The sequence below is a fragment of the Perissodus microlepis genome, chromosome 16 (assembly GCF_051167445.1).
Source record: "Perissodus microlepis isolate ML-2025 ecotype Zambia chromosome 16, ASM5116744v1, whole genome shotgun sequence".
Lineage (NCBI taxonomy): Eukaryota > Metazoa > Chordata > Actinopteri > Cichliformes > Cichlidae > Perissodus > Perissodus microlepis.
The window spans coordinates 23,868,638-23,887,831 of NC_140476.1; the positions used below are offsets into that span (position 1 = coordinate 23,868,638).

At 36.9% G+C, this 19,194-nt stretch overlaps 1 protein-coding gene across 1 annotated transcript; it reads right to left on the reverse strand.

The window, feature by feature from the left end:
• Nucleotides 1-7,307: 7,307 nt before the first annotated feature.
• LOC146370961 (C-type mannose receptor 2-like) lies at nucleotides 7,308-18,486 on the reverse strand. The gene is made up of 10 exons (XM_084955028.1): nucleotides 18,100-18,486; nucleotides 16,073-16,158; nucleotides 15,860-15,961; nucleotides 15,394-15,528; nucleotides 13,464-13,606; nucleotides 12,195-12,298; nucleotides 11,927-12,063; nucleotides 11,373-11,515; nucleotides 10,606-10,709; nucleotides 7,308-10,166 (listed from the first exon to the last, which is right to left on the reverse strand). Exons 2-10 carry the CDS (start codon nucleotides 16,125-16,127, stop codon nucleotides 10,016-10,018), a joined length of 1,074 nt encoding a protein of 357 aa, XP_084811154.1. The 5' UTR covers nucleotides 16,128-16,158; nucleotides 18,100-18,486; the 3' UTR covers nucleotides 7,308-10,015.
• Nucleotides 18,487-19,194: the final 708 nt, after the last annotated feature.

Consider the following 19,194-nt stretch of genomic DNA (forward strand, 5'->3'; position numbering starts at 1 on the left):
AGAATAATGAATGATGCTCATAGTGAGTAAAAAGTAAACTGAGTGCATTTTTTGGACAGAGATTCACTTTTAATGTGTATGTATAATATAATACAGATACATAAAAAACACTCCCAAAACAGAATAAATTATTACAAATAAATTTTTTTACTGCAGACACTAATTTTACTAATTTAATAATACTAATTTTGTGTTGTAAGATTTATGAGGTTCATTCTTTCATAGTGGTACTAGGGAGAGCTTGACATTTTTATCAGGTGGTACACACTGTATAAAGTTTGAGAAACACTGATAAGTGTGTGTGTGCTTTTGGAAAACATTTAAAGCTGCTGTAAAGAATCTTTGAAACAAGCTTAAAACATTTTTAGAATATAAACAGAGCACTCTGCTTCTCTTTACAGCTCCTCACTCCACCAGGGCACCGTTTGGCACTTTCTGATAGTGTGCAAATGTGGTGCACGTACTGCGGCAGTCATACAGACAACTGGACGGTCCAAAAGTTGGCCTACCTATTACTGGATGAGGTTTTAGTAGAGTTGTGGCTGAACCACATAAAAATATATCATTAATTTTAATCTCCCCAATCAATTATAATGTTATGTTGGAATGTTGTTAAAGACGGTCAAAATGTTTCAACCCAATTTGTTTTGCAGATTCTGTATAGCAGCTTTAATATAGGGAGAACACAACTTCCAGACTGTATGAGTAAAATAAGTTTTTTTCTCTTTGTCAGTTTAATAGTTTCTGTTTTGCCTGTCACTGTTCCCTGTCTGTTTTCTTACCTGGTTCTTCCTGACCTTGTACTTTCTCCTCACATTCACCTCTTTCCCCTCTTCCTCTTTGGACTTACAATCATGCACAAATAGATTGTATTCAATTAGATGAAAAATTACATTAATATGAAAAAATACTATTAAGATCACTAACAAAAAGTCCTCTCTCAGTTTACTTTCAATCAAAAGGAAAATAACCAAACCACATGAACATCTAATAAAAGATATAAATACACATCCAGTCATCCACCCATTCACACACACATTCACACACTGTTGATGGCAAGCTACATTGTAGCCAAAGCCACCCTGGGGCACACACATGTCAGTGTGCCCCAGGGTGGCCCCAAAACACACACGCACACGCACACACACACACACACAACAGGAGTTCTAAGGTTAATGGGCATTCGGTCAGTTAGCTAGTTAGTATCCATTTAAAACAGGACAGTGGTAACCAACAGCAGGCTACGGACAATTTTAAGTTTTAGGTTTTAAATAGGCTATATACATTTCAATGGGAGCAACAGGACGGTCAAATGTCGCTGATTTTACTACAGTGTAGGACGGATTGTAGGGTAACAAACATTGCCGGAAAACAAGTTTTTTTTACACCCAGGTTACCTGGGCGTAATGTTTTTCAGCTAAAAAGAAACATGGTCTGACTCCTACCTAACTATATAAAGAGTAACTGAAGGTTAAATGCAGCTAATATGTCCTGTTTTAAGCCAGGCACTAACACCTCCGCTCCGCAGCGTCTCAGCCACCATCGCTCTGGCAGCAAGGGTGCTAGAGCCAGAGCAGGGGAGAGGCGAGCTGGAACAAACCATCTTGGGGGGGGGGTATCTATACTTTTGTTGTTAAAATGTTATGTCTCAACCAAGTACTGTATGCTTTTTATATTTTTAGCAGTGTGTCACACAAACAACAAATATTGTCAAAAAAAGTAAGAAATCTTTGGGAGTGCTTTGATTCATTTGGGGATGCTGAAGCACCCCCAAAAATGGGCTAATATCGCCCCTCATTTAAAGTATATTAAAAGCATATAAATTAAAAAACTTCCTCAAATAAATGGTATAGATTTTAAATGCTAATATTTGCATATACAGTCGTTCTATTACATTTTATTTACATAGCACCAATTTAGAACAATAGCCACCTTAATGTGCTTTATATTGTAAGGTAACGACCCTACAACACCAGAAAGAAACCCCAACAATTACACGAACCCCTATCAGCACGCACTTGGCAACTGTGGGAAGGAAAAACTCACTTTTAACAGGAACCAGGCTCAGAGTGGAGGAGCCATCTGTGAACAACTGGAGATTTTAGCAGCTATTTTATAAAGAGCGCTATTAAAGTCTTTTTGAGTTTGATTAAATACAGCAATGGTGTATAGACTCACAGAGTGAAAAGACGTGAGAGAAACATCAATCGGAAATCATCAATCTGTTTCTAATGATAGAGTTACTGCAAATGTTAGTGGGGAAGCAGAGAGAAGCACAACATCAAAGTAATTTGAACCTCTACTTTAGTGAACTACTTGAGTAAACATACCACGTTACTTTCCTACTACTTATCCAGGTGTTTTGATCACTGTAAAATTAAGAGTACTAATTAATAGGGGCAGACAGTTGATGCAGGTGCTACTTTGGGGCAAAAACTTTATTGTTGCATGTTTTTCTTCTTTATTCTGCTTGAAGAATGTGACAAATCCATAAGCTGAACAGTAATGTGTTTATTTAGACATACTGCTTAGTGAAAGTCTGCTAAATTTTCACCATGCCTTGACTGTACAGCACAGTAGCTTGTTTAGAAACATGTGGGCCAAATGTCAGAGATTTTCAAAAATGAGTTACCTTTTGAAATCCTTTAAATAGATGACCTAAGAAACGAACTCTCTGTCATGCCAGTTCCAGCAGTATTGGGATCTATGGCAGTGAAGCATATTTTCAGAGGCCATATTCTGCAGCATATCTGTCATATTGAAAGTGAGGACATATTTCAGTAACTCCTTGATGTTTTCGTCCCAACCTTATTTCATTTGGCCACTTGGGGGTGCAAAAAGACTGCTTTTATTTCCAGTCATCAAGTTGCTTAAAGTACTACTACTGCTACTTATTTCATATTGTGTAAATCTACTGTACAGTATATGTACATCTATATATGTTAACATAGGCATTGATTATTAATGGATGGCTCATATGAGTGACTGACAGACATGAAAAATGAAAACCTAAGCTATGGGAAGGTGTAAAATATTCAGTTTGTTTTTTATGCTATAATGTGTCTTTCCACAACTTTGTTCACACTATATCAGAGGCATTTCTCATAGTGATAGGCTAGACTATCTGAGTTATAGTCATCACAACATTCAACTGCAAACATTACTATAAAGGTGAATCGATTTCTCTTTTTCAAACAGTTTTAACAGAAACATAACTTTACAAGCAGTAGCGGTTTTTGATACGGGCGACACGGGTGGTTGCCCGGGACGGCATCGTGGTGGGGGGCGGCATCACGTGCATCGGCAAAAAATTAAAATAAAAAAATTGCTCGGACCCATGCTGCCCCGATGTCATGCCAGCGCATATTGGGAATGGTATAGGCCAGGGGCGATTCTAGGATCAGAGCTTTGGGGGTGCTGAGCACCCAGAGAGCTGCCCAGCCAGGCAAGGTAAACTTTACTCGTCACGATGAGACTTCTTCCCTGTCTCTGTCAGTCCCTTCATCCTTAAATGTCTCCAGTTGTCACGAGTTCCCTCTGACTATCTCCTTGGTGCATTTAAACCCCTGTTCCTCCCTGTCCTCATCGTCTGTTGTCTTCATCTCCATTATCAGTCATCATAATTTTACCTTCTCTGTGCAAGTCTACAAATTTCTTTATTAAATCATAAGATTCTTAAATTCATCAAGTCTCTCTGTGCCTGGGTCCTCGTCACAAAACATGACATCACTGTTTTGTACATTTTAACACAATTTAATCCCCACATTTGTGAAAGAAAAGCAAAACACTTTTTTGAAAAGTCTGTATCAGATTTGATGGATTTGTTAAAGGTTATTTAAATGCTGCTAAAGACTACTACTGCCAAAGAAGAATGGATTGGAATTAAAAAAGAAAATACATATCCTAACCTTAATTACTGGGGGAGAATAATGAATGATGCTCATAGTGAGTAAAAAGTAAACTGAGTGCATTTTTTGGACAGAGATTCACTTAAAGTGTATGTATAATATAATACAGATACATAAAAAATACACTCCAAAAACAGAAGAGTCCTTGAAATGTACAAAATATTATTAAAAGATTAGAAAAATGGAGACACCTTGGCTTATGGTACAATGTATACAATGTATGAAAAGATCTTTACTGCAGATACTACTAACTTGTGGTTCTAAATTGGAAGATTATCATGATCTTGAAATATAACAATAAAATGATATTTTATTATTTTTCGTTGCTCAAAATAAGAGTCACACTCACGGAAGCCGGTATACCCACCGAAATGCCATGCATTTATCGAGACTTTCAACCCCAGGTAGGCCAAGTATGGAGAAATGTAAGAAAAGAAAAATATCTGAAGAAAATAGAACATTTAATGATGCCTGGGCAGATTTATTTGCATTTACTTCTGACAAGAGCGGCCTACCAGTATGCCTAATTTGTAGATTGTCGATCTTCGGATCCACATACGTTTTGAGCAGCTATTCCCCACCATGAACTATGATAAAAACAAAAACCACTCACGCCTCACAGACGACAGCTTACAGTCCTGTGTAAAGATGAAAGTGACTTCGTTTAGCCCTATGCGCAGAGGTTCAGGAGCAGAAGTCCCATGGTAAACATATCACGGCAGACCCGACGGTGTTTGCATGAACATGCTTTACAGCTTCTCTTTATTGACCACTGAAGATATGCGTAGCCTATTTTAGAGTTTAGAAATGTGTTAGAATGTGGAATTATTGTAGAGACACTGACACTGCCCTCGATGTAATAAAGGCCTGAGTGTGTCATAAACTTAGGAGTAGATTTCTAGGAGACCCTCCCCCAGTTTGAACTGTGAAAGTGAGACAAAGAGAGGTTAATGTTGAGTGGAAATTCCTCAGGGCATGCCTGGGTGGGAGTCTCAAAGTTTGTAACTAAATAACTTTGGTTTGGAAGGGAGATGGACTTTTATGACCCTCAGGAAGGCACGTACATAGAGATATACGCACATAGTGCTTTAACTGTTACGCACACACATCCACACGCACACTCACTCACGTGCACTCACACATACACACAGGTACGCGCATACACTCACTCACGTGCACTCACATAGACACACGGATACGCGCACACACAGGCACTCACGTGCTCGTGCACATAGACACAGACACAGAGTTTGCAGCACACCGTGGGGGTTTTATGATAGGGTCGCCCCTACAAAACTGTGTTTCACAGACAAAGGAGTGAAGATTTTGCAGAGGGACACCGGCCTGGCAAGTCTTCCCTTCTAGAAGAATGCATGCTTAAATGAGGATAAATAAAGATGAGTAAAGATGAATAAAGATGAGTAAAGTTTTTGTGAAAATGACTACTGAGTCAGGTGCATCTCTGGAGGCCCGAGGAATAAAAAGAACTGGGGTAAAACTGATTTCCCAACAGCACTTTTCACACACGGTTGCTGTACACATGCAGGCTAGCACAGACTTTAAGGCGGTGAGGCGTGATTGTGGATGACGCTCAGGTATGACCACCTCTCCTGCAGCGGCACTTCAGGCCACGCCCCGCCATACACATTAACCAGGTAAAATAAATATTTATGCAGATATTTTACAAATATTTATAATTCACTTTTTAGGAGCATAGTGCTTTTTTTCCAATTATTTTTAAAATTCAGGTCAAGATTCCGCTACATGCTCCGAAAGCCCAAAGGCGATATAAGGATGACGGCTCAGTTGTTGTTTGCTACATGGATAATTTAAGTTCAGCTTTTTAATTCATTTAAAAGAGACCTTCAACTGGATGTCTTTCTTTTTTGTTATAATTTTTTAAGAGTTCAAAATGTGTTCATTACATAAATAAAATTTCATTTTCTTTGTAGCACTTCATGAATTTCATAAGCAACACACTATAGTTGTTTATACAAAGAATAACGGTAAAAATATTGTATGCAGTGTTATCTTCATTTTAGATGTCAAAAAGTATTTGCGGCTCCCAGTGTTTTCTTTTCCTTGGAAACCGGGTCCAAATGGCTCTTTGGGTGTTAAAAGTTGCTGACCCCTGCCTTAGGCAGTATCATCAGAAGGCATAGCATACAGCTATGCAGATGACACCCAACTCTATTTATCCATGAAGCCAGATAACACACACTAATTATTTAAACTGCAGGAACGTCTTAAAGACTTAAAAACCTGGTTTACCTCTAATTTTCTGCTTCTTAATTCAGATAAAACTGAAGTTATTGAACCCTCATAAATCTTAGAAATATGGTGTCTAACCAGATTCGTACTCTGGATGGCATTGCCTTGGACTCCAGTCACACTGTGAGGAACCTTGGAGTCATTTTTGACCAGGATATGTCCTTCAGTGCACATATTAAACAAATATGTAAGACTGCTTTCTTCCATTTACACAATACTTTTAAAATTAGGAATATCCTGTCTCAGAGTGACGTTGAAATACTAGTTCATGCATTTATTGCTTCCAGGCTGGACTACTGTAATTCATTATTATCAGGAAGTCCCTGAAAATCCTTCAGTTAATCCTAAATGCTACAGCAAGAGTACTGATAGGGACTAGAAAGAGAGAGCATATTTCTCCTATATTGGCTTCCCTTCACTGGCTCCCTGTTAAATCCAGAAGGTCTTAAGGTCTTAAATAATCAGGCCCCATCTTAACTTAATGACCTTATAGTACCATATCACTTCACTCTTGTACTGCAGGCTTACTTGTTGTTCCTAGAGTATCCATCCACCCATCTTCTTCTGCCATTGTGTTTCCGTCCATACAACGCCATGTGTTGGCAAACTGATATTACCGAATCAGTCAGGTTTTTTTCTTTTATCTGTTAAAAAAAGTGGATTGACAGAAAAACCAGTCTGAAGCAAGCCTCCTTTGAAGAGCACATTTGGTAGTATGACACATGATGCTGACCCTAAACGATTAATTCTAATATCTAATGCCACGATTGCTAGAGGCAAATAGGGATCAGACAATCAGTATCCTAACTGTCCGAATGAATGATGCAACAATTTGCTCTTTGCTATTTAATTTTCCTTCTTTGCCTTCTGTAAATTCTCTCTGGACTTGCCCTAAGTAAGCCTTTGCCTTTTCAGTTGTTTTGTTTGCTTGCATTTTTTTTGTTCCTCTTCAACTGCTCTCAGGAGCTCCGTCAATTCCTTCATCATATTTTCTTTGCCTCTTCATTTCGTCTTCATTTCAGAAATTGAGAGATGCTCACTAATCCTCCTGCGAATGCTTGGGTACTCATTTTGCATCTCTATACAATAATAAAAATAATGACAAAAAAACGTAACTTTATTTGCATAGCAGTTTTTAAAACACAGTTACAAAGAGCTTCACAGATAGAAGATGAGATTCATCATATTGGTATAATGATTACACATCAGTGTAAAAACCCCTCCCACTGCAAAAAAAATCTAAATATATTGCAGTTAATTTTCTTTTACACTTCTAAGCAATCGAATAAACACTGTATAGACAAAATATAATGGAAATTAAATATGCAATTCAGATGTATTTATGCTGAGTATAAAACTGAAAAAGTACTGGGTCTGAAATGTACTCAAGAGTAAGAAAATTAAAATGAGATCATGTTTTATACAGATTATACACAGGCTAGTACATGGCAATAAAATATTATTCTAATCTAATTCTAATGACTGTACTCATCTTGAATCTTGTAGAGCACAAGCAGTGAAAGAGAATTTATAAATAACTAATTTCTGTTCCCTACATTGTAGCTGGACTTTGCCTCCACACCTAAAAAGTAAAATGAGTACAATCAGGGGTTGAAGTGAGATCAGACATGTGTAGGAAAAATAATCACAACTCACAATAATTTCTGTTGTGAGCTCCAATAGATTTTCTTAATGCACAGGCTGTGATCAGCTGACCTGCTGCTCTTTGTGGAATTACAAAACTCAATTCAACAAGGTGTCAGCAGTTTAATGAATGAGCTATATCGGCTGATTACCTTTGCCAACAGTATACTCTGTTTTTTATACTAGACAGTATGAAGTTGATATAGACGTGGAATAAAGTGAATTAATCTAAGCATCATCTTAAATACATACAGTCCCGATCAAAATTTCAAGACCACTTGAAAAATGACAAAAAATCATATTTTGCATGGTTGGATCTGTAGGACCACCTGCCTTTAAAGAGCCAAATCTGTGCAAAAATGTGAATTCATTTTCATTTTCAGGTAGTCACAATCTCATGATGTTCTGATAGCAAAGGCAAAAAAAAGCTTTCTCTTTTTGAATGTGGTCGGGTTGTTGAAGTGCACAAGCCGGGTCTCATGCTGCTGAGGTGGAACGCAGTAAGAAAGTCATTTGGAATTTCTTTAAAGATTAAGGGTTATGGAACAAAAAAGTCAAGTTAAAGACCCCCAAAAATTTCACCAGCACTGAGCCGGCAGATTAAGTTGGCTGTCTGTCAAGACACTGGTGTCATGGTCCTGGGTCACTGATCCAGCATTTTGAGTTTTCTTGTGTTTTGATGTCATTTTGTATTATGATTTAAGTCCATTTTGTTAGTCTTGAGTTTATTCTGTAGTGCCCAGGTTTTTCTGTTTATCTTTTTATTATTATTATTATTATTATTATTATTATTATAAATTACTATTATTAGACTATTAGATTCCCTCTTGTGTCTTTGCCCTTTATGTCTCTGTGTTTATATTTGTTGTGTGAGTTCTTGTGTTTTGTTTCCCTCCTCGTGTTTCATTCTGTTCCCCCCTGCTTGTCATGTTTATCCATGTTTGCCCAGTCTATCATGTCTCTCTCGTTTACTTTCTCTCTCCCTTGTGCTCCTTCGTGCTCCCTCTGTCTCTCTTGTCTGCCTTTCCTCCACTCCTGTACCATGTTCCTCCGTTTCCTGTTTTATTATGAAAGTCAAGTGTTTCCATGTTTGGTGTGTCTAGTCTTGCTTTCCCTGTGGCGTCATGTTAATTCACGTCAGCTGTAGTCCCTGTGTGTTCTCACTTCCCACGTTATCCTTCTGTGTATTTATGTCAGTGTCTCCCTCATACCCAGCTGTGTCTCCTGTTCATAGTTCCATTTCTAGATTTCCAGTTTAATTTTTGTATTAACTTGTACCAGAAATAAAGCTGAGTTTTTGTGTTCAAATCCTGTTTGTGAGTCTGCATTTGGGTACAATCCTGCCTGCCACACACGGTTCATGACAATTGGACGATCCTCGACCCAAATTAAGCCTGTTATTGGTGCCGACTGCAGCCCCATAACCATCAGACAGCATCTGAGACTGAAGGACTTCAAAAACAAAAAATGTCGCTAAAGGCCTCATCTCCTTGAATGCCACAGAACTGACCATTTGGACTTTGCAAGAGAGCACCAAACATGGGATATTGAAAGGTGGAAGAAAGTTGTATTCTCTGATAAAAAATTTAACCTTGATGGTCCTGATGATTTCCAACGTTACTGGCATGACAAGCAGATCCCACCTGAGATGTTTTCTATGCGCCACAGTGGCGGGGGGTGCTTTTTCCTTTAGTGGCCACTGGCTATGTCCAGATGTTGCAGAGAGGATCCCTCATGATTGAGGGCCCTCATCTTTGTGGTAACGACTAGGTTTTTCAACAGGACAATGCTACCTTTGCAGTACAGAATGCCTGCAGGACAAGGGTCTTTTTCCAGGACAATAACATCAATGTTTTGAACCATCCTGTGTGTTTCCCTGATCTAAATCCAATTGAGAACCTTTGGGTAAGGATGGCAAGGGAAGTTTATAAAAAAAAGGACAACAGTTCCATACAGTATAAGCTTTGTTTTCAATAAATTGCATGCTCAAAATGTTTTGTCTCATTGTTCATTTTCATGTAACATTTGACTAACACAAAGTTAGTATACTTTGTTAACAAACACAAAAATCAAAACTTTAAAACACTGCAATAAAAACCAAACAGAAACCCAAAATTTAAACATATGCAGCTATGCTGGTGTTCAATAATTTCTCTCTGAAAGTCTCCACTGAAGTAACAAGTAAAAAATCTTCAAGAAATGATACAGTAGTCTGGTGCTTTTTCACAGATCCATTTAAGAGAAGTTGAGCATGAACGGTCATTCATGGTCATGTCCTCACCACTGTAGACATGAGCACAGTCCTCTTCTCCACCATTATCAGGTTGAGTCGATCCCCAGTACCTAGTAAGTCCATAACCATAATATTAGCTTGTTTTTATTATTGAGACAAAAATCAGATGTTTGGTGTGTAGTGACAGGGCTTTTTTAAGATAACAAAGTTTCATATGGAGATGATAACAAGACGTCATAGCTGATATAGCAACTTCTAACCTATGTTGTCTAAACAAGTCATTAGTGTACATCTTTAAGCTTTTGACCTTGCAGTTTGGCTCAACCCACTGAAATGTAAGTTCACCAGTGTGTTTTATATACTAACAGTCAAAAGTTTAATGGTTTTCATGGTTTTCTTTATTTTCATGACTATTGTACATTATAGATTCTCACTGGAGGCATCAAAACTATGAATGTCCAGGCTTTTGACCAGTAGTGTGTATACGTTTAACACATTTCTTTTGAAAACTTAATGAAAGTAACAAACTGAACCAAAGTGAAGACTTACGACAGAGTCAGTGGAGTTCCATCCACCCATTTCCATGTTCCCTCCTGTTCTTCATCAGTCAAACCAAGCCAAACTCTTTTTGTGGTGATCGTAGAGAGAAAGGTCTTTTTCATATGAAGTAAAAGCAATTTATATTAGTTTTGAACCACAATTTTAGTTTATACACTTTTTGCTGAAACTTAATCCAAACTTTTAATACATTTGTCACGTTTTTTCTTTAACATGTTATAAGTCGTTGCCACCAAAATCTTTTGACACTGTCTACAAAAGACTGGTTAAAATGGTATTATGTTCTGTCAGTGGACTCTTAAAGGTCCATTGACTGCATTCCCTGCATTCTTCAGTATCCTCCTATATTATGATTTCCTTTTTCTTTATACACCACCATACTTTCTTATTTCTCCATTGACAGGTTATTTCCCCCTTAATGTTTTTGTCTGTGTATATTTCTCTGATTCATTCTGGTACAATAAATTTGATTTGAAATCCTCATATTCATCTTTTTTTATTTCATCCTAATTGTGGTAACACTTTTTAAATTGAAGGTTCCATTAAGTCACTTACACAATCACAGAAAACTATGTGGTCATATGAGTTTTTTCCCACAGAACAACTTTGGGTTTTATGTTTATGATCTGATCTGATATATGTGTTGAATCGTTGTCATGTATTTTAAAAAAGGGCGACATTATTTACATAAAATAAGGAGCTTGAATTTCAGTATTGATTTACAAACACAATAAGTCACACATGCATAAACACAGTACCTGTTCTTCAGGGCTGTCAACAACCACCAGATCTGCTCCTCTGTCTCTGCAGTCCTTTCTGGCTGCATCCCAGGAACCAGAGCTTTGAGACCGGATATAGCAGCTACAGTTGAACTTGCTCCATCCTCCAGAACATGTGTTTTCTACAAGAAATTACAAACAATATATTTAAGCTAGCTATAAACTAGACTGCTCCAATGGCTTGATCATAAAGATCTGTGCAAAATCTATTCTCTTGAGACTCAATAATTATAATAATTATTATTCTTCTAATAATTCTTATTAGAACTATTATTTTATTTTTATCACAGAAAATAAAGCAATGGCAATTAAATAAAAATACAATTCAAAATTTCAAGAAACACAAAAATCAACACTGTAAACACTAGAATAAAAATACTGGCAGCTGCCAGTGCTACCCCTTAGCCTCCCAGTAGATGCACGTATGGTATACATTTGAAAGTATAACAGAATAAAACAGACTAAACTTAAAATAGAATGATAGAAAAAAACTGCAAAACATTTATTAATAGATCATTGTCAGTAAACTGTACTGCAGTTTAGTGTTTTTTCACAGATCCAATGAAAAGAAGCTGAACATCGAAAATCCATCCAAGAATTTTTGCCGTGATTCCTGACATAAGCACAGTCCTCATCTCCACCATCATCAGGTTGACTCGATGCCCAGTACCTAGCAGGTCAGTCACAACAACATTATCTTATTACTTCATTTCTTGTCAATTCTGCATGCATCTGTGGATTCAACAACTTTGATTTGGAAATGTAATTAGAGTAACAAACTGAACCAAAGTGAAGACTTACATCAGAGTCGGTGGAGTACCATCTACCCATTTCCATGTTCCCTCCTGTTCTTTGTCATTCAAACCAATCCAAGTTTGTTCATTGATGATTGTAGAGAGGAAAGTCTGTTTAACATGAGGATAAAACATTTTATTTTAGTTTTGAACCAGTTTTATTCTGTGATATACAATCTGGATGGGTAAATAATGCTGCATTGTGGGAAGTGAAGAACAAGAAATTGTTCATGGTTAAAGCGAAGGTAAGCACTACATTGCTAACTCAAACGAATTACCACATGCAAATCTTGTCTTTTTATTTATTTGGTTATTTACACTGTAGGACCAGAAAAGGTATTAAATTGTCACATTAATGTTGCATCACACAGTAAAGTTTACCAAGTTGTTTCTAGTTTCAGTTAAATCGTTCCTGTATTGTTTTCCCCTCCAGGCAGCGGTGTCCCAGTAGTTCTGACGCCACAGAAAAACTCGACTGAGTACCACCCTAATATTAGTGAGGTTGTATAGCAGTGCTGCATTTGTATGCAACACAACACAACAATAGAGGATGTCAAGGTGATAGTACACCAGGTGCTTGGTCTATTGCTTTTTGCCAGATTCTGGGACCACGGTGTTGGTTTTTGTACAGTGATTTCCATCGTTGCCAAGTTTCAAAAAAACGCTTGTTTTGATTACTGCAGAAGAGTCACTGTCATGACTTATTAAGTGACACCACTGACTTGCTAATCCGTGGCACAAAAGTTGTCTGACATCATTTACCATGCAAAACAATGCTTCAAATCCCTGGACTTTCTGCCGCTCCAGCACTTTGGCTACAGACTCCCATCCGCCTGGTAGTAACTGCTCTCTTGCAAAGTAACAGTGGAAGAACCTTTGTATGCTGCATCCCTGCATTCTTTAGCATTTTATAATATTCTGTTTTTCCTATCTTTGCTAAACCACCACATTTCATTATTCTTTCTTTAAATAAGGACCCATATAATATATACACTTTAGTTCTATAAATATGTCTTAAAATTCACATGTTCATCAAAGTTTTTGAAGAATGAAACTATTCAGCTAAGACAAATTCCATATAGAACCACAGAAAATGTCTGTTAGTTGTTTTCTACACTGAGACAGAATTACAGTTATTTCAGGTTTTTGTGTTTAGATATGTGTTGATTAAATGCTCAAATGCTCATAATAAACACTTTTAGGAAGAAAAAATAAAAAAATAAAAATAAGAATTTGAACTATTGTGTTTATTTACAAACACAATAACACACTGTACCTCTTTTTCAGGGCTGTCAATGACTATTAGATCGGCTTCTTCGGCTGTACAGTTCTTTCTGGCTGCATCCCACGAATCAGACCTTTCCGATTGGAGATAGCATCTATGATTGAACTTGCTCCATCCTACAGGACATGTTTTGTCTGGTGGAAGGAAAGATCCTTTAAGAACTCTATAATGATGCTCATTCAATCTCTATTTAATTTCAATCCTCCAAAGTCTTGATCACAAAGATCTTTGCACAGTCTATTCACTTACTGACTGTTATATTTGTCTGCTTGTGTTTAACATGGTGACAGTTTTAATACCTAATTTATTTTATATTAACAGAGAACAGTTCCACTCCAATAAGTTATTCTAAAAACAAAGTGTGTGGGACACATTTCCTGCTGAGGATTCAAAAGATGAAGTGAACTTGTTTTGTTTACCAAAAAAAGTGATGTGCTGTGACCTATTTTCTCCCACTAAAATGTTATGGTCTTGGCTGGGGTGACCACGTCGCTGATGATATGATCCCTGCACGATTTAACCTGCCCTGAGCAGCATGGTGGTGTCTTGCACTTTTTCCTCAGGGCAAGAAGGTCCTGGTCTCAAATCCAGACATCTGCCCAAGACCTGTGTGAAGTTTGCATGTTCTCCCTGAGCCTGCATGGGTTCTTTCTGGGTAATCCAGTTTCCTCCCACAGTCCAAAAAGAAAAGTCCAAGAAATCTCCAGTAATGGTATCTAAGTTAATTTAATAGAACGTTTGTGCTGATGTCAAAATTGTCAGTATAGAAATCTATTGTAATATGTCAATCTTTTTCTGTCATTGGGAAATTATATGCATATTTAAAATATATATATAATGTTTATAAATAATAATAATAATAATAATAATAATAATAATAATAATAATTTATTATATTTAATAATTTAAAATTTTATAGAGTTCAAATAAAGAAAGTGCTCATTTCACTCAAACTTTATTGCACTGTTACATACTAAAATTGCCAGTTTCCATATGTCAGTGAACTACAAGGGTAAAAGCCTGATAAATCTTTGTGTAATGTGATTAAACCTACCTACCACAAATGAATTTAAGATACAGCAACCACTGAAAACGTCTAATAACTGGGTAAAACTGATGAAAGGTGAAACATGTAGTTCAAAAGAGATATGATAGTGAATAGATGCATCCCTACTGAAACACAAATCATCACCAAATAGAAGAGCAACTGAATAGTTAACAGTTTTAAAGATATAGAGTTAAAAAGGAGAAAATACAGGAGTAAGAAGACTGGCAGCTAACACAAACACTTCAGCTTTCTTTTATGCTCACTGATCAATGGTCATTACAAGTTGCATATTAATGACCATGAACCTGACTTGAAGGCCCATTTTTAATCAGTGGCACTAGTTCAGGTCATTATTGATAAAGCTGGGGAAACCTGCAATCAGCTGAGACTGAAGCAGAAGTCACTTGGATCAGTGACAAAAAGATTCTCCCACTAAAACGCTACGTCCAGATGAACAGAATCAACTTTCTGGGGTTTAATGCTCGTTGTATTTGTTAAATGTTGTTTTGCTACAATGAAAGTTTGCACATGAAAACTTGATTAAAAATGAATAAAATTCATTAACAAACATTAAGTTCTATTTTGGATTCATAAAGTTTTGAAATTACTAAATAATGACGGCACAGTCATTTTGTTCAGTCATAACTTCCTTATAAATGTGAATTTGTAATGAGTATAAGATGCACCAATGTAATTAAGCTATATGTTGAAAAGCATAGATGCAAAGGTATTGACAGTTGTTCATATAAATACATATTAATAATGATTCCCAATAGTAATTTATGTTAAGCAGGAAAAAAATTGCTAGGAAACTGAATCACTGAATTCCCGACTAAAGCTTTTTACTAAGACAAAACATTTCATACAACTCACACTGACTGGACAAACATAGCAGCGTTTTCAGCTCTTTGGTCTTTTCAGTCAGCAGGTCTCTCTCCTCAGTCATTGAAGAAAGTTGTTTCTTTATTTCTGGCAGATGATCAACTGAATCATGTAAGCAGTTATGATCTGAAATAAAGATAAATATTCATATATTTGAAACTCAAAAGACCTCATGCATTCATCCTGAGACTGTTTCAGATATATTTTAGAGTTAAACAAAAAGTTTGACTTTAAAACATGTTAAATATGTTTGTCAGTTTTATACTGGCATGTGAATAAAGAACCATTATTACTGTGATCTTGTCCTCTTAAAATTATTTATAAATTTTGAACTTGTGAGACTTCCTTGATTTGAATGTTACCATGTTTGTTAAATTTCAGTAGAATTTCATTAGAAAACAATTTATTATTTTGGGACTGTAAATTAGAAGAAATATTGATGAACAATCCAACTCACAGGAAATACCAAAAGTGATCAGTCTAGCCAGCAGGAAAGCACCCAACAGGCAAAGAGAGAGAATACCAACTAAACAGAAACTCCTCTTAGAGCTCCTTCGACCTGAAAAGAGAAAAGGGGGGAAAAACCAGGAATCTGAAAATCCCCCAAAATATACAAGAGTAATAAGAAATATGAACAAACCTCTTCCTGTTTCTGTCACTTCTTTCTTACCCCTGTGATTTGTTGAAGATGTTGGGTTATCAGGTTTCAAATATATTTCCTCCATTGCATGCAGATACGAATTATCTCTGAGAGCTCTGCAGCAGAGGACATGTGAAAAGTCAAAGTATCACTGGTTGCAGTGGAAGTTACATATTTCATATGTAGTTTGTGCAGTTATGTCACCACTGAAACTGGACATATTCTCAAGCTGTGTATATATTGTGTATACCAGAAATGTTTGCATAACATGCAGGGATTAATTAATTTATGGATTAATAAAGTATGCTGATTCTGATAAAAGCTGTATGTCAGACACTAGAAGTACGTATACACATATTAATGTAATACTGGATCCCTTTCCAAAATAAATATTAATAATAATAAAGTTTCTTTTTTTTTTTTGCCTTGTCTGCTTAATTGGCTTCTCAATATGATGGACTCTACATAAATACAGAAAATTCTCAGGAGTTTATTTTCAACTGTTTTACTCTCAGTTATTTACCTTTGCCATTTGTTAAAGATTTGTCAGCCCTGTGTAATGGATATTTTTAAGACTGCTACTTCTGTGTCAAGCTAACCTTAGTGAGTGAAATGCTCCATATCGTCTTATTCTGGCTCCATGTAAGCCGTCAGCTACACAAAAGCTTTTATTAAGCATTGTTCTGACTGTATTCTAGTTCCTGTTTGTCCTCTTTCCTCTAGAGATTTGTTGTAAATGCAATTTTTTAGAAGCACTATTATATTGATATGTGGCAATATTAGTCTTGCATCTGTTAATAAGATGGGCACTCAATGATTTCTGAGCAAGTATGAATGATAGGATATAGTCCCATCAGAGAGTTTCTGCAGCAAAGTGACAGACATGTCTGGGACACAAAAAAAATCGTCCCTGGTATTTCTCGTCCAGTACAATCAGTCCTTTGCTCTGTGCTCTCTCCCTATATGTTTCAAATTTTTTGATTATTGATACTGAAGTTTCTTTTTTATCAGGTTAGTACAGTTATTGTTCAGTTAGGACATCTTAGTTTCACTCCAGCGCAGCATGTGATACTTAAAAGTTACATTTTCGCTATTAGAAGCTGCTCATGATTAAAATAGCCGTTCATTTACTTGTATTGCTCCGTTCTTAAATATGTCTCTTTATCTATTTTCCTACCACATTGATTCTATTTTCCTCTGTCTGTTCCTCACGCTGTTGTTGAAAATGTGATTCCTCTTCCTGCACTTTTTCTCAGCTAATCCTAATAACAGCACCTTGCTGTCACTGCGAGGGCTTACTAGTTTGCTGACATTACTGTCGGCAGTGCAGCTGCTAACATGTTGCTTCATTTTTACACAGATAAGATAACCTTTATCTCTCTCACAGCTTTTCTAAGAGAAAACTAAAACTAGATGTGAAAAAACATTTTAGTTCCAAATTATTTTGTGACCTTGGAAAGAAAAGAAAAGAAAAAATATTGAGAAGTTCTCGTTAGTTTTAGTATCTGTTATTTTGGTAAAATACCGTGCCTGATGAAGCATAGAGGGATGTGTTTGAGATTTTTGATATCTACTAGACTGAGTCAAGTACTTGCAAAAAATATGTACCTATGTTACAATTACAGTTACAACTAGAGTACAAATCGGAAACTCTAGAATGTTGTTGTACTCACATATATTTACAATCCACAATGGATTGAATAAATGGGGTGTTTGCCCAGGTTTTAAGTATGAGATCACTTAGCTGTTTGTTTATTAAGGTGTAAACACATGTAACATGTTTTGTTTTGGAGGGTTTTGTATGTAAGATGTGAAAGGTAGTGCATGTCAAACAGACTGCGGTAACATACACTTGTGGTTTAAACTACAAAATTTGAAGTGACATTAAAAATGGTTATGGACCTTTCAAGTGTGCATAACTTGAGCTCAAAAGAAGGCACGAATTCAATGATAATTTTATAAAGAAGGCCCTCCAGATGTTTTTTTTTTTAAATTAGTTTTTCAGCACTGAAAAAATACAAGGGCTCAAAAAGGCTGAAATAAAAACCTCTACATACCCCGGCTTCTGCCGTTTCGCTCAGATACTTCTGCGGTGGTTGAAGAGAGCAGGTGAATGAAGAGGCTGGAGATGAGCAGCAGATGTGAAGCAGAGACCGCCCACTTTCATCACCCGAAGATCGGTCCGAGGGAGGGCAGCAGCTGAGGAGATTCAGAGATGCTGAGGTCCCCAAGAGCCAAGTCCCATATTATGGGGGCGCATGGTCAGGGGCTTGCTGAGACCCCCCACCCCTTATTTTCTTCTCTAAAAGAAATTATTGATCACTGCCGATCTCTCACCAACTCTGCTGGGTCGATCTTACTGCTTACTATCTTCTCTCACAATAAGTTGGGTGTAACAGGCAGAGTGAGGACCCAGAGTGCAGGACTGTGAGACAAAACTGAATTAAGAGCACAGCTTTACTTCTCTAATTACAAAACACAAAGGCTTAACTCCTGTGTGGTGTTCAGTTTGACCCAGATACACAGAGACACACAGAAACATGTCCATGCACACACACACACACACACACACACACACACACACACACACACACACACACACACACACACACACACAATGTTACACTGTTTTCATTTAAGCACAGAGGAGCTTTTTGCTCTCACTTTCCCACACTCTTTACCGTCCATCGTGTGCTCAGGACAAGTTAGAAATTAATTTATTTTGATTCTGTGAATCTGAAGATTCACTTTGAATTCCCCAGTGAGAGATTTCCCCTGCTCAGCTAATATAATTTGGATGATAGCAGGGCCCACAGAATTTGCAGCAAGCCATGTTTAAGATATCAAGTCATCCTTTCTGCTGCTGATCCGACTCAATTCCGAGATTTATACTGGATATAACCAATCCTGAGGGGTGTAATGGAAAATTTGTGTTTTTACCTCATTTAACCTTGGTGTGAAGTATGCAATACTGCCACTAATGGTTCTTTTACAGCAGCACTCACTACTGCATCATTGTAAATGCAAAATGTGGTTTTATGACATCTGCAAATCACTGCATTCTGTTTTAATTACATTTTGGTTTAAATGGGATATGGATTTATATTTGTGTGAGGCAAGAGTAGTTGAGAATTGCCTTTTAGATGCTGACT

What these genes read in the sequence shown, in the direction of transcription:
- LOC146370961 (XM_084955028.1), bottom strand. Translation starts at nt 16,127, where the DNA reads ATGGAGGAAATATATTTGAAACCTGATAACCCAACATCTTCAACAAAT. An exon ending in GCTATGTTTGTCCAGTCAGT is followed by an intron (nt 13,607 to 15,393) that starts GTGAGTTGTATG and finishes TCCTTCCACCAG; the next exon opens with ACAAAACATGTCCTGTAGGA. An exon ending in GGTACTCCACCGACTCTGAT is followed by an intron (nt 12,064 to 12,194) that starts GTAAGTCTTCAC and finishes CTGACCTGCTAG; the next exon opens with GTACTGGGCATCGAGTCAAC.